Source organism: Coregonus clupeaformis, chromosome 13 (assembly GCF_020615455.1).
Source record: "Coregonus clupeaformis isolate EN_2021a chromosome 13, ASM2061545v1, whole genome shotgun sequence".
Lineage (NCBI taxonomy): Eukaryota > Metazoa > Chordata > Actinopteri > Salmoniformes > Salmonidae > Coregonus > Coregonus clupeaformis.
The window spans coordinates 46,041,037-46,062,098 of NC_059204.1; the positions used below are offsets into that span (position 1 = coordinate 46,041,037).

At 45.1% G+C, this 21,062-nt stretch overlaps 1 protein-coding gene across 2 annotated transcripts in view; it reads left to right on the forward strand.

Annotated features, from left to right (window-relative positions):
• Positions 1-20,737, forward strand: part of LOC121579606 (pecanex-like protein 3) — a 34,307-nt gene extending 13,570 nt beyond the window's left edge. For both annotated transcript variants that reach the window (XM_045224463.1, XM_045224464.1), the window contains exons 18-34: positions 9,461-9,566; positions 10,057-10,149; positions 10,291-10,441; positions 10,552-10,696; positions 10,875-11,052; positions 12,367-12,475; positions 12,663-12,792; positions 13,178-13,236; positions 13,331-13,546; positions 13,658-13,911; positions 14,019-14,249; positions 14,387-14,493; positions 14,610-14,757; positions 15,404-15,909; positions 16,089-16,264; positions 16,428-16,840; positions 19,125-20,737. In XM_045224463.1, the coding sequence (XP_045080398.1) occupies positions 9,461-9,566; positions 10,057-10,149; positions 10,291-10,441; positions 10,552-10,696; positions 10,875-11,052; positions 12,367-12,475; positions 12,663-12,792; positions 13,178-13,236; positions 13,331-13,546; positions 13,658-13,911; positions 14,019-14,249; positions 14,387-14,493; positions 14,610-14,757; positions 15,404-15,909; positions 16,089-16,264; positions 16,428-16,840; positions 19,125-19,283 (3,181 nt within the window). In that variant the 3' untranslated portion in view covers positions 19,284-20,737. The remainder of the gene's footprint in view (positions 1-9,460; positions 9,567-10,056; positions 10,150-10,290; positions 10,442-10,551; positions 10,697-10,874; positions 11,053-12,366; positions 12,476-12,662; positions 12,793-13,177; positions 13,237-13,330; positions 13,547-13,657; positions 13,912-14,018; positions 14,250-14,386; positions 14,494-14,609; positions 14,758-15,403; positions 15,910-16,088; positions 16,265-16,427; positions 16,841-19,124) is intronic.
• Positions 20,738-21,062: the final 325 nt, after the last annotated feature.

Sequence of the window (21,062 nt, forward strand, 5' to 3'; positions counted from 1 at the left end):
CTGTGGTCCCAGCTCTCTTCAGGTCATTGACCAGGTCCTGCCGTGTAGTTCTGGGCTGATCCCTCACCTTCCTCATGATCATTGATGCCCCACGAGGTGAGATATTGCATGGAGCCCCAGACCGAGGGTGATTGACCGTCATCTTGAACTTCTTCCATTTTCTAATAATTGCGCCAACAGTTGTTGCCTTCTCACCAAGCTGCTTGCCTATTGTCCTGTAGCCCATCCCAGCCTTGTGCAGGTCTACAATTTTATCCCTGATGTCCTTACACAGCTCTCTGGTCTTGGCCATTGTGGAGAGGTTGGAGTCTGTTTGATTGAGTGTGTGGACAGGTGTCTTTTATACAGGTAACGAGTTCAAACAGGTAAAGTTAATACAGGTAATGAGTGGAGAAGAGGAGGGCTTCTTAAAGAAAAACTAACAGGTCTGTGAGAGCCGGAATTCTTACTGGTTGGTAGGTGATCAAATACTTATGTCATGCAATAAAATGCAAATTAATTACTTAAAAATCATACAATGTGATTTTCTGGATTTTTGTTTTAGATTCCGTCTCTCACAGTTGAAGTGTACCTATGATAAAAATTACAGACATGTACATGCTTTGTAAGTAGGAAAACCTGCAAAATCGGCAGTGTATCAAATACTTGTTCTCCCCACTGTATATATATATATATAATATATGTTTTTTTTAATATATATTATTTAAAATGTGTATATATATATATATTATTTAAAATATAAATTTCACGGACAGTATATTTTACGTTAGTTATCTTTTTTTGTTGTTGGTCTCAGCCTTCAGCTACCCTCAACCCCTCCCATCTATCTCTGAAGACCATCCAGATTTGATTTCTAGCTGCCATATATTTTCTCACTGTGCTGTGATGGTCCACAAAAGTTCTGAACTTTTCTATGCTCATAGTTTCTACAGATTGTAAATTAATGATAAACACCTCTACTAAGGGTATTATTCCAGTGCCTTCGGAAAGTATTCAGACCCTTTCCCTTTTTCCACATTTTGTTACGTTACAGCCTTATTCTAAAATGGATTAAATTATTTTTTCCCTCATCAATCTATACACACTACACCATAATAACAAAGCGAAAACAGGTTTTTTGAAATGTTTGAACATTAATTAAAAATAAATTCAGAGTGCTAGCTGTGCCAGCAGTGCTAGCTGTGCCACTAGATATCCTGGTTCGAATCCAGGCTCTGTCGTAGCCGGCCGCGACCGGGAGACCCATGGGGCGGCGCACAATTGGCCCAGCGTCGTCTAGGGTAGGGGAGGGAATGGCCGGCAGGGGATGTAGCTCAGTTTGTAGAGCATGGCGTTTGCAACGCCAGGGTTGTGGGTTCGATTCCCACGGGGGTATGAAAAAAAATAAAATGAAAAAAATTGATGTATGCACTAACTGTAAGTCGCTCTGTATAAGAGCGTCTGCTAAGCGACTTAAATGTAAAAAACAGATTAAGATCCTTTGCTATGAGACTCGAAAATTAGCGCAGGTGCATCCTGTTTCCATTGATTATCCTTGCAATGTTTCTACAACTTGATTGGAGTCCACCTGTGGTAAATTCAATTGATTGGACATGATTTGGAAAGGCACACCAGTCTATATAAGGTCCCATAGTTGACAGTGCATGTCAGAGCAAAAACCAAGCCATGAGGTTGAAGGAATTTTCCGTAGAGACCCCGAGACAGGATTGTGTCGAGGCACAGATCTGGGGAAGGGTACCAAAACATTTCTGCAGCATTGAAGGTCCCCAAGAACACAGTGGCCATCATTCATTCTTAAATGGAAGATGTTTGGGACCACCAAGACTTCCTAGAGCTGGCCGCCTGGCCAAACTGAGCAATCGGGGGATAAGGGCCTTGGTCAGGGAGGTGACCAATAACCTTATGGTCACTGACAGAGCTCCAGAATTCCTCTGTGGAGATGGGAGAACCTTCCAGAAGGACAACCATCTCTGCAGCACTCCACCAATCAGGCCTTTATGGTAGTGGCCCGACGGAAGCCACTCCTCAGTAAAAGGCACATGACAGCCCGCTTGGAGTTTGCCTAATGCACTCTCAGACCATGAGAAACAAGACTCTCTGGTCTGATGAAACCAAGATTGAACTCTTTGGCCTGAATGCCAAGCGTTACGTCTGGAGGAAACCTGGCACCATCCCTACAGTGAAGCATGGTGGTGGCAGTGTCATGCTGTGGGGATGTTTTGCAGCGGCAGGGACTGGGAGACTAGTCAGGATCGAGGGAAAGATGAACAGAGGAAAGCACAGTGAGATCCTTGATGAAAACCTGCTCCAGAGCGCTCAGGACCTCAGACTGGGGCGAAGGTTCACCTTCCAACAGGACAACGACCCTAAGTACACAGCCAAGACAACGCTGGAGTGGCTTCGGGACAAGTCTCTGAATGTCCTTGAGTGGCCCAGCCAGAGCCCGGACTTAAACCCGATCAAACATCTCTGGAGAGACCTGAAAATAGCTGTGCAGAGAAGAAAAGAATGGGAGAAACTCCCCAAATACAGGTGTGCCAAGCTTGTAGCGTCATACCCAAGAAGACTCAAGGCTGTAATCGCTGCCAAAGGTGCTTCAACAAAGTACGGAGTAAAGTGTCTGAATAATTATGTAAATGTGATATTTCCGTTTATTCTTTTAAAAATATACATTTGTAAAAATGTCTAAAAACCTGTTTTTGCTCTTTCATTATGGGGTATTGGGTGTAGATTGATGAGGAAAATTTTTTATACATTTTAGAAAAAGGCTGTAACATAACAAAATGTGGAAAAAGTCAAATGGTCTGAATACTTTACGAATGCACTGTATATTATTGATCGATTTGACTATTACTTTTCAAATCACACAGCAGTGCTATTTGCAGAGATAGTTCCAAGTAAATGTTGCAATTTTTTAGCCATTCCTGAACCTGAGACCCAAAACGAGCTACAGTGCATTTGGAAAGTATCCCGTTTTTTAGTATATTTGAGTTTAACCATAATATTTGTTCTAATATGTGTCTTTTCTGGTGGATTAAACTGAAATTGCAACCACCTTTCTATTGCTTGTTTTAAAAATAGTGATATTTTGGGGATTATTTCATTTTCAAATAACCGAGAGTGAGAGGTTGTAATCTGAATTAAGGAGAAAGGCCATTCTTGAACACGGGGTAAGCCATTCTTACTAAACTGCTAGAGAACCAGTTCGGATTTAAGTATAGTTTTTGTATGACTAAAGCCTTTAAAATATTATCATTTCTGCCCTCCAAATTCATAGTAATTATATAAATAGGCCTGTTTAATTTTGTCTGGCTTGCCTTTCCAAATAAAGTTTAATATTTTTTGCTCATATAATTAAATGTAAATAAGTTGCTAGGTGTAGGCAGGGCCATAAGTAAATAGGTAAACTGGGACATGACTAAATAATCAGGGTGATTTTTCCACCAATAGACAGGTGTTGTCCTTTCCATGGTAGTAAAATCTTATCTAATTTGGCTAACCTTCTATTAAAATGTATTGCAGTGAGATCAATTATTTCTTTCGGGATATGAATACCGACGAGTATGTCCACTTCTCCGTCTGACCATTTTATTGGTAAACTACACAGTAATGTAGAAGCACAATTATCTCAATCCTCTGAGGCTGTGCAGGGATCCAAATAACGGATTTAAAAGAAAACATGAATCTTCAGCGTACAATGACAGCTTTGTTTTTAAACCCTAGCACCTTGATATTATTGTTGGATCTGATTTTAATAGCTAACATTTCGATGGCCATAATAAGTAGATATGCCAATAGTGGACAACCTTGTTTTACTCCTCTTGACAATTTAATACTTTCTGAGAAGTATCCATTATTTACTATTTTACACCTGGGATTACTATACTTAACTTTAACCCATTGTATAATAGATTCTCCAAAATGAAAATAGTCCAGGCATTTACAGTGGTGGAAAAAAGTATTTAGTCAGCCACCAATTGTGCAAGTTCTCCCACTTAAAAAGATGAGAGAGGCCTGTAATTTTCATCATAGGTACACGTCAACTATGACAGACAAAATTAAAAGAAAAAAATCCAGAAAATCACATTGTAGGATTTTTTATGAATTGATTTGCAAATTATGGTGGAAAATAAGTATTTGGTCAATAACAAAAGTTTCTCAATACTTTGTTATATACCCTTTGTTGGCAATGACACAGGTCAAACGTTTTCTGTAAGTCTTCACAAGGTTTTCACACACTGTTGCTGGTATTTTGGCCCATTCCTCCATGCAGATCTCCTCTAGAGCAGTGATGTTTTGGGGCTGTCGCTGGGCAACACGGACTTTCAACTCCCTCCAAAGATTTTCTATGGGGTTGAGATCTGGAGACTGGCTAGGCCACTCCAGGACCTTGAAATGCTTCTTACGAAGCCACTCCTTCGTTGCCCGGGCGGTGTGTTTGGGATCATTGTCATGCTGAAAGACCCAGCCACGTTTCATCCTCAATGCCTCACGATACATGGCCCCATTCATTCTTTCCTTTACACGGATCAGTCGTCCTGGTCCCTTTGCAGAAAAACAGCCCCAAAGCATGATGTTTCCACCCCCATGCTTCACAGTAGGTATGGTGTTCTTTGGATGCAACTCAGCATTCTTTGTCCTCCAAACACGACGAGTTGAGTTTTTACCAAAAAGTTATATTTTGGTTTCATCTGACCATATGACATTCTCCCAATCCTCTTCTGGATCATCCAAATGCACTAGCAAACTTCAGACGGGCCTGGATATGTACTGGCTTAAGCAGGGGGACACGTCTGGCACTGCAGGATTTTAGTCCCTGGCGGCGTAGTGTGTTACTGATGGTAGGCTATGTTACTTTGGTCCCAGCTCTCTGCAGGTCATTCACTAGGTCCCCCCGTGTGGTTCTGGGATTTCTGCTCACCGTTCTTGTGATCATTTTGACCCCACGGGGTGAGATCTTGCGTGGAGCCCCAGATCGAGGGAGATTATCAGTGGTCTTGTATGTCTTCCATTTCCTAATAATTGCTCCCACAGTTGATTTCTTCAAACCAAGCTGCTTACCTATTGCAGATTCAGTCTTCCCAGCCTGGTGCAGGTCTACAATTTTGTTTCTGGTGTCCTTTGACAGCTCTTTGGTCTTGGCCATAGTGGAGTTTGGAGTGTGACTGTTTGAGGTTGTGGACAGGTGTCTTTTATACTGATAACAAGTTCAAACAGGTGCCATTAATACAGGTAATGAGTGGAGGACAGAGGAGCCTCTTAAAGAAGAAGTTACAGGTCTGTGAGAGCCAGAAATCTTGCTTGTTTGTTATTGACCAAATACTTATTTTCCACCATAATTTGCAAATAAATTCATAAAAAATCCTACAATGTGATTTTCTGGAAGAAAAAAATCTCAATTTGTCTGTCATAGATGACGTGTACCTATGATGAAAATTACAGGCCTCTCTCATCTTTTTAAGTGGGAGAACTTGCACAATTGGTGGCTGACTAAATACTTTTTCCCCCCACTGTATATATAAATTCCAGTTGTACTTTATCAAAGGCTTTTTCAAAGTCAGCTATGAATACCAGGCCTGGTTTCCCAGACTTTTCATAGTGTTCTATTGTTTCCAATACTTGTCTTCTATTATCCCAATGAATCTTCAATGTAAAAAACCTGTCTGATTAGGATAAAGTAGGATGGGATAGGATAAACTAATCCTTCTACCCCCCTAAAAATTAAAAAAATAAAATAAAAGATATTGTAAAGTGGTTATCCCACTGGCTATAGGGTGAATGCACCTATTTGTAAGTCGCTCTGGATAAGAGCGTCTGCTAAATGACGTAAATGTAAATGTAAATGAATAATATCCGACAATGCCTCTAAGTCAATGCGCTATGCATTTTGTTTGGATTTTGGCATCACAACACTGAAGTGTAAGGGGTCTCCAGTTTTTTAGGTGGACTGGATCTTTATATTTACAACCTGGGTCCTGTTTAAGTAATAGTGAAATCAGACCTTCTTGCAGAGTATCTGATAGTCTACCATTTTTATAGGAGTGGTTAAAACATGTTAATAAAGGACCTTTGAGTATTTGATATACTGTACCTCAACTGGTATGCCATCCACCCCTGGAGTTTTCCCAGACTTGAAGGCTTTAATTGCATCTAGAAGTTCCTCTTCTGTAATTAGGCCTTCACATGAGTCTTTCTGTATAGCTATTAATTTTACACTATTAATAGAATAAATGTCCTTATAATTAACTTCAGTTAGTGGAGATGGAGGAGACTGAAATGAAAGCATATGCTTAAAGTACAGTGTAAATAGTGGAGTGGAAACATCTAGGAGCATCAACGGCTCAGCCGCGAAGTGGTAGGCCACACAAGCTCACAAAACAGGACCGCTGAAGCGCGTAGAAATCGTCCGTCCTCGGTTTTCAACACTCACTACCGAGTTCCAAACTGCCTCTGGAAGCAACGTCAGCACAAGAACTGTTCGTCGGGAGCTTCATGAAATGGGTTTCCATGGCCGAGCAGCTGCACACAAGCCTATGATCACCATGCGCAATGCCAAGCGTCGGCTGGAGTGGTGTAAAGCTCGCCGACATTGGACTCTAGAGTATTGGAAACGCGTTCTCTGGAGAGATTAATCACGCTTCATCATCTGGCAGTCCGGACGAATCTGGGTTTGGCGGATGCCAGGAGAACGCTACCTGCCCCAATGCATAGTCCCATCTGTGAAGTTTGGTGGAGGAGGAATAATGGTCTGGGGGCTGTTTTTCATGGTTCGGTCTATGCCCTTAGTTCCAGTGAAGGGAAATCTTCACGCTACAGCGTACAATGACATTCTAGACGATTCTGTGCTTCCAACTTTGTGGCAATAGTTTGGGGAAGGCCCTTTCCTGTTTCAGCATGACAATGCCCCGTGCACAAAGTGAGGTCCATACAGAAATGGTTTATCGAGATCAGTGTGGAAGAACTTGACTGGCCTGCACAGAGCCCTGACCTCAACCCCATCGAACACCTTTGGGATCAATTGGAACGCCAACTGCAAGCCAGGCCTAATAGCCCAACATCAGTGCCTGACCTCACCAATGCTGTTGTGGCTGAATGGAAGCAAGTCCCCGCAGCAATGTTCCAACATCTAGTGGAAAGCCTTCCCAGAAGAGTGGAGGCTGTTATAGCAGCAAAGGGGGACCAACTCCATATTAATGCACATTATTTTGGAATGAGGTGTTTGACGAGCACATACGTTTTTGTAGTGTGCTTTGCTTCCTCTACTTTGCTTCCGTTTTTTTCAAAATATTGTTTGGTGAATCATGGATGACTCCGTGATTTGTAACAAGTTTATGTAAATTTATGTAATTTTTGATAACATTTCTATGTTGAAGATTTAAAAAATAATTTGGTGCATTTTTCTCCATATTCCATCCAGTTCGCTTTATTTGTATAATATGTACTGAATAAAAATATAAACGCAATATGCAAACAAGATTTTACTGCCGAGTGGCGCAGTGGTCTAAGGCACTGAATCGCAGTGCTAGCTGTGCCACTAGAGATCCTGGTTCGAGTCCAGGCTCTGTCGCAGCCGGCCGCGACCGGGAGACCCATGGGCGGCGCACAATTGGTCCAGCGTCGTCCAAGGTAGGGGAGGGTTTGGCCGGCAGGGATGTGGGTTCGTTTCCCACGGGGGGCCAGTATGAAAAAATAAATACATGTATGCATTCACTAACTGTAAGTCGCTCTGGATAAGAGCGTCTGCTAAATGACAATTTTTTTTTAAAAAATGTTCAGTTCATATGAGGAAATCAGTCAATTGAAATAAATTAATTAGGCCCTAATCTATGGATTTCACTTAACTGGGAATACAGATATGCATCTGTTGGTCACAGATACCTTTAAAAAATGGGCCTCACAATGGGCCTCAGGAACTTGTTACCGTATTTCTGTGCATTAAAATTGCCATCGATAAAATGCAATTGTGTTCTTTGTCCGTAGCTTACCCCCATACCATACCCCACGGCCACCATAGGGTACTCTGTTCACAACATTGACGTCAGCAAACCGCTCGCCCACACGACGCAATACACGTGGTCTGCGGTTGTGAGGCCGGTTGGACGTACTGCCAAATTCTCTAAAATGATGTTGGAGGCAGCTTATGGTAGAGAAATGAACATTCAATTCTCTGGCAACAGCTCTGGTAGACATTCCTGCAGTCAGCATGCCAATTGCACGCTCCCTCAACTTGAGACATCTGTGGCATTGTGTTGTGTGACAAAGCTGCACATTTTAGTGGCCTTTTATTGTCCCCAGCACAAGAGGCACCTGTGTAATGATCATACTGTTTAATCACCTGTCAGGTGGATGGATTATCTTGGCAAAGGATAAATGCTCACTAACAGGGATGTAAACAAATTTGTGCACAACATTTGAGAGAAATAAGCTTTTTGTGTGTATAGAACATTTCTGAGGTCTTTTATTTCAGCTCATGAAACCAACACTTTACATGTTGCATTTATATTTTTGTTCAGTATATTACACTTGATCTTTCTTGAATAAGTTCCTCCATTTATTTTTGTTTTTCCTGTAACTTATTCTGTGCCTCTGTTAGTTTTTATTGCTATCTATCTGTACTGGTAGTTCCTCTATTTCCTTTTTTAAGATGAACTCTTTGGACCTAAATAGTTTTTGTTTTAAAGATGAGTATTGAATTGCATGGCCTCTAAAGGCACATTTAAAAGTGTCCCATACAATAAGGTGATCTGCTGTACCTATGTTATGTAGGAAAAAGTCAGTTATAAATTCTTCTGTCTTGGTTTAAAAGAAGTTGTCATCCAGTAGGCTTTCATTACATTTCCAATATCCTTGCCCTCGAGATTAATGTGTATACCAATTATTTGATGGTCTGACCGAGGCCCCTATCAAGACTCTTTACTACAATATAAAAAACAGCCCGGTATTAGAATTTGTTACTTTCGGTTCTTCTATCAAATGGGTCTCACGTTTTGAAATCAACTAAATGTATTTAACTTTTTCGAAAATGTATTAATTTGCCCAAGTTGATTATAAGAGATGAACAGAATGCATCAGTGATTCGTTGTTTAATTTTAATTTTATTCATTTTGGATTTGAATGTCCTTCTTAAAAAAGTATCCAGAACTTACCTTCTCACAGTCCTTCTCCCGGTTTTCATTTCTGCTGTGGTATCATTTTGGTATCGCGTATCGTGAGACTACACCTATTATCGGTATCAAAGTCAAAATTCTTGTATCGCGACAACACTACATTTTACTGCTCTCTGTCTGGTCAATGAAAAGCTCATTAGTGTCTACATTGATTAATATGAATATGATAACAGCGATATACCTACTGGTACCTTGAAACACACTAATATTCCCAGATCCTAGCTATTGTCATAACATCAACTCTACCCTGTCACTCATATCATACATTTCACTGTATGTGTTTTTATCTCTAGGTCTCTGGTCCGCTCTAAGTTATTTCCCGAGCTGGAGAGTCGGACCCCTGAGGAGCCTCCTCTGGAGATCAAAGATCCCCTACCTGAGAAACTACGCAACTCTGTGGTAAGATCAAGGATGCGTCCCAAATAGCACACAATTCACTATATATAGTGCACTACATTTTATCTAGGTCCATAGGGCTCCGGGTAAAAAGTAGTGCACTATGTAGGGAAAAGGATGCCATTTGGGACGCAGACCGATACATTCCTCCATCATTGTCATATACACTGAGCGACAGACTGAACAGGTGAAAGCTATGATCCCTTATTGAAGTCACCTGTTAAATCCACTTCAATCAGTGAAGATGAATGGGAGGAGACAGGTTAAAGAAGACATGGGCCAGTATCCCTGTGGAACGCTTTCAACACATTTTATAGTCCATGCCCCAACGAATTGAGGCTGTTCTGAGGGCAAAGGGGGTGCAATTCAATATTAGGAAGGTGTTCCTAATGTTTTGTCCACTCAGTGTATATAATATAAATGCCTGAATGCTGTTGGTGTTCTGAGGTTTTAAAACCTTCTTTGTCTCTCTCTCTCTGTGTGGCTTTTACAGAAAGAGATTTTCCACTCGGACCTGGTCATGTGTCCTCTCATTGCTGTCATCACGTTTGCCATCAGTGCCAGCACCGTGTTCATCGCTCTGCAGGTCAGTCAACTCACCTGGTCGACTGGAGATGGAAGATATGACGTTTCAATGTATAGAGGGAGTCCTTCTGATTTGCTGTGACACTCCCCAGTGAGTGTGTGTGTGATATTTGAAACCTCCTCTACCTCCTCTCCCCTCCAGCCTGCTCTTAGTTATATCCTGTACATGGTGGCCGGGGTGGTGGGCTTCCTCACACACTACCTGTTGCCTCAGCTCCGCAAGCAGCTGCCCTGGTTCTGCCTGGCCCACCCCGTGCTCCGCTCCCGAGAGTACAGCCAGTTCGAGGTCCGCGGTGAGTAGCAACCCCGTCACCCCCTAAACGCACACATTCACACATTCTTAAGAATAGTGTCAAGGCCTAAGGTTTGTCATTGATTGTGTGCTGTGCCCTGTCCATCCCAGATGCCGCCCAGCTGATGTGGTTTGAGAAGCTATATGCGTGGCTGCAGTGTGTGGAGAAGTATGTCATCTATCCGGCTGTAGTGCTCAACTCCCTCACTACAGAGGCCCAGCGCGTCAGCCTGAAACCCAAGGAGCTGGACATCTAGTAAGCAGCCCAGCCATCCCGTTTGACCCCTACCAACCTCGCCACACATTCCCCTCCCTTTTTCATCCCATATATCCAGCCAATCAGAGTTGAGTGTATGTTTAGTGAGACTACGCTTTGTATTTGCGCCATTAATGTGTTTTGATGCCCCCTCCTCTCGGTCTCTCCCTTCCTCCAGCGGCCGTGCTCTCTTCATCTCTCTGGCGGGGATGAAGCTGCTGCGCTCGTCATTCTGCGCCCCGTCTCTGCAGTACGTCACGCTGTCCTTCACCGCCCTCTTCTTCCTCTTCGACTACCCCCACTTCTCAGAGACCTTCCTGATCGACTACTTCTTCATGTCCATCCTCTTCAGCAAGGTACAGAATACTCCTCCCTAGGATTTGGTTTTGCACAAATTCAACCAAATTAAAGCACCTGCACATACTTAACTGTATTTATACTGAACAAAAATATAAACGCAACATGTAACAATTTAAAAGATTTTACTGAGTTACAGTTCATATAAGGAAATCGGTCAATTGAAATATATTCATTAGGCCCTAATCTATGGATTTCACATGACTGGGCAAGGGTGCAGCCAGGGGTGGGCCTGGGAGGGCATAGGCCCACCCACTTGGCAGTCAGGCCCAGCCAATCAGAATGAGTATTTTCCCCACAAGGGCTTTATTACAGACAAAATACTCCTCAGCACCCCCCCACCCCCCTCAGTCGGATGTGGAGGTCCTGGGCTGGCGTGGTTACACGTGGTCTGCAGTTGTGAGGCCGGTTGGACGTACTGCCAAATACTCTAAAACGACGTTGGAGGCAGCTTATGCTAGTGAAATTAATATTCAATTATCTGGCAACAGCTCTGGTGGACATTCCTGCAGTCAGCATGCCTATTGCACGCTCCCTCAAAACTTGAAACATCTGTGGCATTGTGTTGTGTGACAAAACTGCACATTTTAAAGTGGCCTTTTATTGTCCCCAGCACAAGGTGCACATATGTAATGATCATGCTCTTTAATCCGCTTCTTGATATGCTATACCTGTCTGGTGGATGGATTATCTTGGCAAAGGAGAAATGCTCAATAACAGGGATATAAAAAAAAAACATTTGAGAGAAATAAGCTTTTTGTGCGTATGGAAAATGTATCAGATGTATTTTTATTCAGCTCATGAAACATGGGACCAACACTTTACATGTTGCGTTTATATTTTTGTTCAGTGTAGTTGTATACTCTGACCTTAAAGGGAAATGTCACCATTTTTATACGTCATATTCATGATCATCAGCACCACCCCAACATCGTCATAAACAGTATGTGAAAATTGAGTGTTTCTATGTTTTTAGTAAAAAAAGATAGAGGAAGAACAATGTTTCCAATGACATCATCAACCAATTAGTAGACAATTAGTAGGTAATACCTACTCACAATTGGTTAAAATCACATGATGCACACCGATGTCATTGGAAACACTTATCTTTTTAAATGAAAAACATAAACGCGCCATTATCACATACAGCATGTTGATGTTGGGGTGGTGCTGGAGAGGATGAATATGAGGTTGAAATATTGTGAAATGTCCCTTTTTAAGTAATTTCTAGCTATGCAAGAACGTTACATTGAGAAATGACTGGATTCAGGTGTTTGATTGCTGACAGTAGATTGTATGGTTTCTCTTTACAGCTCTGGGACCTGCTCTACAAGCTGCGTTTTGTCCTCACCTACATCGCGCCCTGGCAGATCACCTGGGGCTCCGCCTTCCACGCCTTCGCCCAACCCTTCGCTGTGCCCCGTATCCTGGCACTGTGATCAGTAGAAAACTGTTGGATAGACTACATCCCTGTTAAACAAAGTTCTTTCTGCACTCCCAGTTGCTCATTTGCCAGTGAAATAAAGTGTGTAATAACACTGCATGCTGTGTGCATTGGATGTCCTGTATGTTAGTGTTGTCTGTTGGAGCTCCTTAACCTGTCTCTCAGACTCAGCCATGCTGTTTGTCCAGGCCGTGTTCTCTGCTCTCTTCTCCACCCCCCTCAACCCTGTCCTGGGCAGTGCTGTGTTCGTCACCTCCTACACCAGGCCTGTCAAGTTCTGGGAGAGAGACTACAAGTGAGTTCTTTACTTTCCAGGAGTCCGAGCGATGTATTCACTAGGAACCAAACAGAAGCAAACGAAACGGGGAGGGACCTACCTAAATGTGTCCAAAATAAACTCTATTTTTCGTTGCAAAAAGTTTTCTGTTTAGATTAAACTGTTACCGTTGCAAATGTTTTGGACTAATGATTACACTCCATGACTCCAGCAATTGCTGTGCTTTTGGTGCAGTTCAGAGGTCAATGTTAAAACCAGATTATGGAGATTATTGCTAGGTGCAGTGAAAGCTAGCAGACTGCATTACCGTTTTACACCGTCACCACCTGTCTTATGAAAAGTACACTTTACAGGAGTTTCTATAGCCTCTGTCGCCCAGTTAACATAATATCCGTCTTTCCAGCACCAAGCGGGTTGATCACTCCAACACGCGACTGGCCACCCAGCTGGACCGCAACCCAGGTCAGCTACCACAGTCTTCCTTCCCCTCATCTAACGCAAGTCATCATTCTTTAAAACGACTCTGCCCTCATGCCTGTGGTCTCCTCTCTTCCAGGTGCTGATGACAACAACCTGAACTCCATCTTCTATGAGCACCTGACACGCTCTCTGCAGCACAGCCTGTGTGGTGATCTGCTGTTGGGCCGCTGGGGAAACTACACCACAGGAGACTGCTTCATCCTGGCCTCCGACTACCTCAACGCCCTGGTGCACATCATCGAGATCGGCAACGGCCTGGTCACCTTCCAGCTGAGGGGGCTGGAGTTCAGGGGTGAGGAGGGAGAGAGGAAGGGAGTTTGGGGTAGAATGAACTTTTATGGAACTTAGTTCAATGTGGTAGTTGTCCCTCCCTCATCCCCCTCCCCCGGTGTCTCTCCCCCAGGTACGTACTGCCAGCAGCGGGAGGTGGAGGCCATCACCGAGGGGGTGGAGGAGGACGAGGGCTGCTGCTGCTGTGAGCCAGGCCACCTGCCCCACATGCTCTCCTTCAACGCAGCGTTCGGCCAGCGCTGGCTGGCCTGGGAGGTGGCTGCCACCAAGTACGTCCTGGAGGGCTACAGCATCAGCGACAACAACGCCGCCTCCATGCTGCAAGTGTTCGACCTGCGCAAGATCCTCATCACCTACTACGTCAAGGTGTATGATCCATACGGAACTTATAGTTAACTGTAAAATGAGATACAATAACATGTTATTTGAACAGTAGTTGGCCTGGTCTGTAACAAGTGTTTCCTCTTCCATAGAGCATCATCTTCTACGTGAGTCGCTCTCCTAAACTGGAGGAGTGGCTGTCCAATGAGACGGTGCAGGAGGCGCTGCGGCCCTGCCTGGGACCCGCATACGTGGACAGTGACCCGACTTTCAACCTGAACATAGACGAGGACTACGACCACAGGGCCTCTGGCGTCACCCCCATTGCCTTCTGTATGGTCTACCTGGACTGGATCCAGTACTGCAACAGCAGACGGCAGACGGTCAGTGTTCCTTGTCATGTTATTGTTGTGTAGCTGTCAATTCACGTGTTTGTTTTTTTACCAGAACTTCCCATAGCTATGTCATTAGTGTTATCAGCAGACTAGCTTAATGAAATGCTTCGTGTGTTGTGTTGTAGCCGGTGGAGGACAGCGAGAGGGATTCTCCTCTGGTCACCCTGTGTTTTGGCCTCTGTATCCTGGGGAGACGGGCTCTGGGCACAGCCTCCCACAGCATGTCAGCCAGGTAAGACCCAGGGCCAAACTGTCTGTCTGCTCGCTAACTGAAGGGAGCATGTAATTTGTCTCTATGATAGCGTATACCAAAGGTGACTATCTGTATGTTTGTGCCCTGCCTGTCAGCTTGGAGCCTTTCCTGTACGGCCTCCACGCCCTCTTCAAGGGGGACTTCCGCATCACCTCTCCCAGGGATGAGTGGGTGTTTGCGGACATGGACCTGCTGAACAGGGTGGTGGCCCCCGGGGTGCGCATGTCCCTCAAACTGCACCAGGTAAGACATATCATATAGGCATGACTCATTACAGACAGTATGGTGGTCAACAGATCTGAGTGTAATCAACTTAATGACATCGAGGTAATGACATCACCCACACTAAGGGTGCGTTCGTAAATTCACTCTGGAGTGTCAGAGTGCGCACTGGGCTGTTCGTAATTTCAAAGCGTTGTCAGATTGTCCTTTCGTAAATTCAGAGCGTTTCCCTCTCGCAACGGCAGTCAAGCACCCAAGCTAACTGGCTAAAGTTGGCTAGCTTGCTAACTAGCTACTTCCAGACACAAATGAGAGAACACCTCACTCTGACCATTTTACTCACCCTAGCAGAGGTGGTTATACTTTTTTCATGTTATCCCAAGGGTTAATGTCTGCAACTGTGTTAATGGTAACAATTGTATTCTGTTTGTTAGCCAGTGTTTACTAACACCAGGTATAACCAACCAATTGTTTGTAACTTGACCAATTTCACTCTCAAACCAGAGTACTCTGAACTCGGAGTAGAATGCCAGAGCAAATTTACGAGCGCACCCTAAGAATTGACCGATATTAGAGACAGTATGGTGGACAGATCTGAGACTAAGAAGCTTAATGATGACGTCGCTCACACTAAGCCTGTACCCTCTCCGACCCTACCCCCCAACAGGACCACTTCACGTCTCCAGACGAGTACGAGGACCCGGTGGTTCTGTACGACGCCATCACAGCCAACGAGGAGAAGATGTTGATCAGCCACGAGGGCGACCCGGTGTGGCGCAGCGCCATCCTGGCCAACATGCCCTCACTGCTGGCCCTGCGCCACGTCATGGACGACGGCAGCGACGAGTACAAGATCATCATGCTCAACAAGAGGTTCCTCAGCTTCAGGGTGATCAAGGTGAACAGGGAGTGCGTGCGCGGCCTGTGGGCAGGCCAGCAGCAGGAGCTGGTGTTCCTGCGGAACCGGAACCCGGAGCGCGGCAGCATCCAGAACGCCAAGCAGGCCCTGAGGAACATGATCAACTCGTCATGTGACCAGCCCATCGGCTACCCCATCTACGTGTCGCCCCTCACCACCTCCTACGCAGGGGGGCACACCCAGCTCCGCTCCGTCTGGGGGGGGCCTGTCAGCCCCCATAACATCTACACCTGGCTCATCAGCAGTTGGGACAGGTACACTTGCAGTACTCAGCCTGCAGTAGCCATGCTAGGGCTGATACCTACACCACACACAACCAAAGTTCACATACTATCACACATATGCCATACTCTAATGTTCTCTCGCTCTCTCTCACACACTCACACTGACCGTGTGTGACGACTGTTTAACTCCCTCTGTGTGTCTCCTGCAGGTTACAGAAGGGCTGTGGAGCTGGCTGCAACAGTGGGGGGAACATCGAGGACTCCGACTGCGGCGGCGGCTCCACCTCCATCTCCAACAACCCAGCGACTCACACCACCCAGAGCACCCCGGCCTCCAGCCTGCCCCTTCCCCAGCCCCACTTCACCTCCATCCACCCCCCCATGGGTGAGCCCAGGACCCCACCACTCACTACGACCTCTAATGATGTCCAATGTTCAGCTGCAGCTGGCTATTATAACAATAGTCACTAGTGTCAGTATGCTGGTAACACAGCCATGGAGCAGTTTGTGTAATGATCTGTATCAAATGCCTCTCTTTGTCACCGTAGGAACTGACAACCCTGTGGGCCCCACCCCAACCTGGCCCCACCACCCTCAGCCTCTCCCCTTGGCCCTGCTCAGCCAATCAGAGGGCAGGATGGATGCTGGGCTGGTCACCTCCCTTCACCGGACCTCGTCCATCCAGGGCCTCCTGGGCCAGCACCTGTCCAGCTCCCAGCTGTCCTTCAGTAGCTCTGTGGCCATGCCTCCCCTGCCCGGCCCCGAGCGCTTCTGCCCAGGCTTCCTGGATGGGGGGCACAGAGGGTCCGGACGGACAGGACTGGGACATGGCATGGGACAGGGCAGCGGGCTGCCCTACGAGGGACTCTACGGGAAGTGGAGCCTGTCTGGCAGGAAGGGCTTCAACGGGCCAGCCGCAGCTGAGAGCGACAGTGGAGGGTCTCCGTGCATACGGACACAGGTGAGGATGGTAAAACAACGTAGTGTGTGTAGGAAGCTAGAGCATAGCGTGACTGTCTTTATGAACTAGGGCTGTCCCCGACTAAAAAGCTCATAGATTGGGCGAAATGTTTAAACGTGTATTTTTCCATATATAGACACACCCGATGTGTTTTAATAAAATCAACTATATGTAGGATACTGAGCTTGTCTGATGCTTTAAGCACACTGTGATTCAATAATTAAGACACACAAATGACTCGAGGGAGCCAGAGATCAACCTTACCAGAAGAATTTTAAAAAACTGTTGCCGACCCTCTTCCTCCCGCTGCTGCTGGCCTTCAGAGATTCTGCTGTTAAACTCCTGCTGTTACGCTCCTGCTGTTACGCTCCTGCTGTTACCTGCTGTTACGCTCCTGCTGTTACGCTCCTGCTGTTACGCTCCTGCTGTTACGCTCCTGCTGTTACGCTCCTGCTGTTACGCTCCTGCTGTTACGCTCCTGCTGTTACGCTCCTGCTGTTACGCTCCTGCTGTTACGCTCCTGCTGTTACGCTCCTGCTGTTAAACTCCTGCTGTTACGCTCCTGCTGTTACGCTCCTGCTGTTACGCTCCTGCTGTTAAACTCCTGCTGTTACGCTCCTGCTGTTACGCTCCTGCTGTTAAACTCCTGCTGTTACGCTCCTAATAGGTTACACCAGGGGTCGGCAACCTTTTCCATTTGGAGTTCCGATTTATCTTACCCTTTCTACCGATCTGCGTGCCAGTTGTGATTTTTATATGCACATTTTCGTGGAACAGTTTCATTTCATTTAGAATAAAGTCTTCGCATCTCAAAATCATGATCATGTGGTTAATCAGAATTCTAAAAGTAACTTCTATTGCCAACTATGTAAAAATAGCTGACATAAAACCAACTAATAACAACATTGCAGCCTGCAGGTAGAAAATATCCTGATAAATATCCTATAAATCACATTGGCTATGCATGGACTGAAGGAACTTGAAACATTGTATCAACTATTAACTTGGGTCTGGCCTGAAGCTGGGTCTAGCAAACTTGCAACATTGTATAAAATATTCTGGGCCCTCAGTTTCCCGCACCAGTGAGCTCCAGACAGACAGACACAGCTGTAGGCTATTTTGCGCAAGGGATAAGAAGTAATCAGGTAGGCCTATTTTATGACGTATCCACCGGATCAGAGCATGACATTTTTTTTCTCCTTTCATGCTGAGTGGTAATCGAAAGGGAGCTGGAAAGAATTTTCAAATAGGCTACATTGAGGAACTATTTTCATTCTCAGTGGATGTAAAAACAGACTTTCTTTACTTGCTGTTTGAGGCGAAGAAAAAATGACTTTGAGAAGTTCCACAGTGGTGGTGAGTTAAGACAATCAGAAATAGTATTTGTATTTATTATGGATCCCCATTAGCTGCAGCAGCTACTCTTCCTGGGGTCCGGCAAAATGAAGGCAGTGAAACAATTTGAAAAACATTACAATACATTCATTACAGAATTCACAACACACTAAGTGGGTGCCCTCAGGCCTACAACACAAAATCCATGTGAACGTGTGTGTATAGTGCGTATGTTATCGTGTATGGATGCATGTGTCTGTGCCTGGGTTTATCAGATCCCCACATGGGGACATTTCTAGGCCTACATTTGCTCGCAGGCCAGGTAGCCTAGGCCTACTTCTATGTATAATCAGGTGTGCGTCCTTACTCAACATTGACAGGAGCGCTACAAACGACAATTAATAAATGGACAACTCCTAAATGGAATGGAATAAACCAGAACCTCCTCACAAGTGTAGCCTAGGTTTTGCAATTCGCAAACAACAGGTCCACTCCGACAATGAGAACGGTAAAAGACTAATAATAATATATTGAATGCATTAACAGAAATGACCGTAACCAAACAAACATTGTAGATTAGAAATGATGGGAATTAAAGGTAAATGTACTGCAGGTGATACTGGTGTTCCACCCCCGCGGCCTCCGCAATGGACTAGTCCACTGAGACAGGCGTGAATCAGACAGGTGTCTCGTGCCATAAAAAATATATATTTTAGACTGCTCGACTAAAGAAATCTCGGTCGACCAACAGCCTATCGACCAAACTAAATGGGGTCAGCCCTATTATGAACACATGAGAATAATGTAACTGCAGTACAGTCCCTCCTACTCAAGGATGTTATGGTTTTGAGATTAACTGGTGATTAACATGATGGTAGTTTGTTGCAGTGGAAACTCCATAGAGGTTTCATTAATTGAGGCTATTTACATTTGTCACTCTGTGTTCTAGTCTACTCCACCTGCAGCCCTGCCTGAGCCCAGCCCAATCCAGGACCCACTGGGCGTTACCCAGTCCACTGAGACCACGCCCCTCACTGCAGGGGATCCCCTCAGCCCCGCCCCCCGGGAGGAGACCACAGAGCTGCCTTTACTTGAGCATCTGGACTGAGTCTCCACTGGAGAAGCCCTGCAGCCGAAGCACACCCCTACCATGGCCGGTTCTAGAGTAGGCCTGACCGGCTCAGACTGGACTCATTCCAGCTTTCCGGAGTCATTCCAATGCTCTTCTCTCTCAAAGAGAACTGGACTCTGAGGTTCGCTACATCTCTGATGGCAAATCACAACCTCTCAACATGTTCATTGTACATTTTTTCAAGCCTTTGCAATACTGGATGGATCTGAAGGTCTACATACGTTAATCTGCTCCTCATTGAGCCACCATAAGGATGCATGTAAAAACAAAATGTTTGCACCGACCCCGTTCCCAAACCCCCCCCCCGTTCACCATGTCCCCTCCTAGGAACTTGAAACAGGAGCTCTCGCCTGATACGCCCTCAGAGTTTCTGTGGACTTTTGGCCATAACAATGGGAACTCTAGCAGGCCAAAAAGCCAGTGCAATTGTAAGGGATGTTGTTTAGTTAGTTTTTTATTCTATATAGAGGAAGGGAAAACCCCTCGTTTCTCCTCTCCTTCACCTGAGATGCAACAGCATAACGAATCCAAAAAGGGAATGCCAATATCCTATGCTGCTGTATGTTAAGGTGAAGCCAGAGTTACTACCATAACAAGCCTTGCTCTTTATCTCCAACCTGCTGCTTCACTGTAGAACGAGTTCACTGTGGGGAAATCCACTGTGAAACTGCATGGGTCACATCATATGACCAGTCAATATCAACACCCCACTTCCCCAGCATACCACCCACATTCCAACAGCCCTCCCTGTAAAAACTCCCTCATGCTCATTCAGATATTTCTTACGGAGGCTATTGAGAGCATCAACAATCTCAAGCGTTCTGTCAAGGAGCTTGTTTCAGGGATAAGACTCCCGCCTTTCCCAACGTGGTGCTTTTTCCCAGCAGAGTTTACAGTCCAGTCAGGCCTGGACACAAGTTCTGAATTTGGGGAGGTCTAAGGAGATGGGAGGGAGGGTGACTCTGGACAGAGCTGATGCCTATGGAACAGCACAGAGGGAAGAGGAGATTGTTCTGACCACAGGATTCTAAACTGGGATTGTTCTTTCTAAAGCCTTTTAGATTTTAGTTTCCTATTTTTGGGGTTAGTGGAATGTCTTTTTACTTTACTTGAAGAATCACAACCTCCTCAGTGGCTATAGGCTAGCCCACTGAGTTGCCCTAGTGACCGACCACTCTCTCCCTGACCTGATCCAATCAGCTGTGGACTCTAGACAGTGGGAGGGACTCAGACAGCTCTGTGTGTGGGATAGCCACCAGCAGAGGCCCTTCTGCTTTCCTTGGCTCCAGCTACAGTGCCAGATCCTCTTACTAGTAAACTACTGCTACTGCACCTCCTACTACTACTATACCTACAACTAATGTTTGTGCTACACTTACCTCCAGCGTTTTAGTTGGAAACAAACAAAGTTGAATAAATACTAAAAACAACGATGGCATATTTATTTGATTATTGATCATGTCTGGAAGACTGTTAAAAGGGTTTGTCTATTTGACATGCTGGTGTGATAGAAACATGGAGATTGAAATAGGCTCTTGTTAATCGTAACCTTTGCCCCACATGTTTGGCATCATCCTTGTACACTTTCACCAAGGGTTCTCCTCTTTTTTTGGTGTGTAATATAACTGGAAGTATTCCTGAGAAGTCACTTTAAGATGTTTGCTTTGCCACTCCTGCATTGGCCATACCCTGCTTTAAGGGGCGAATGAGCACTGACGTACTTCTGAGTAGAGACCTAACCAGAGCACATATCAG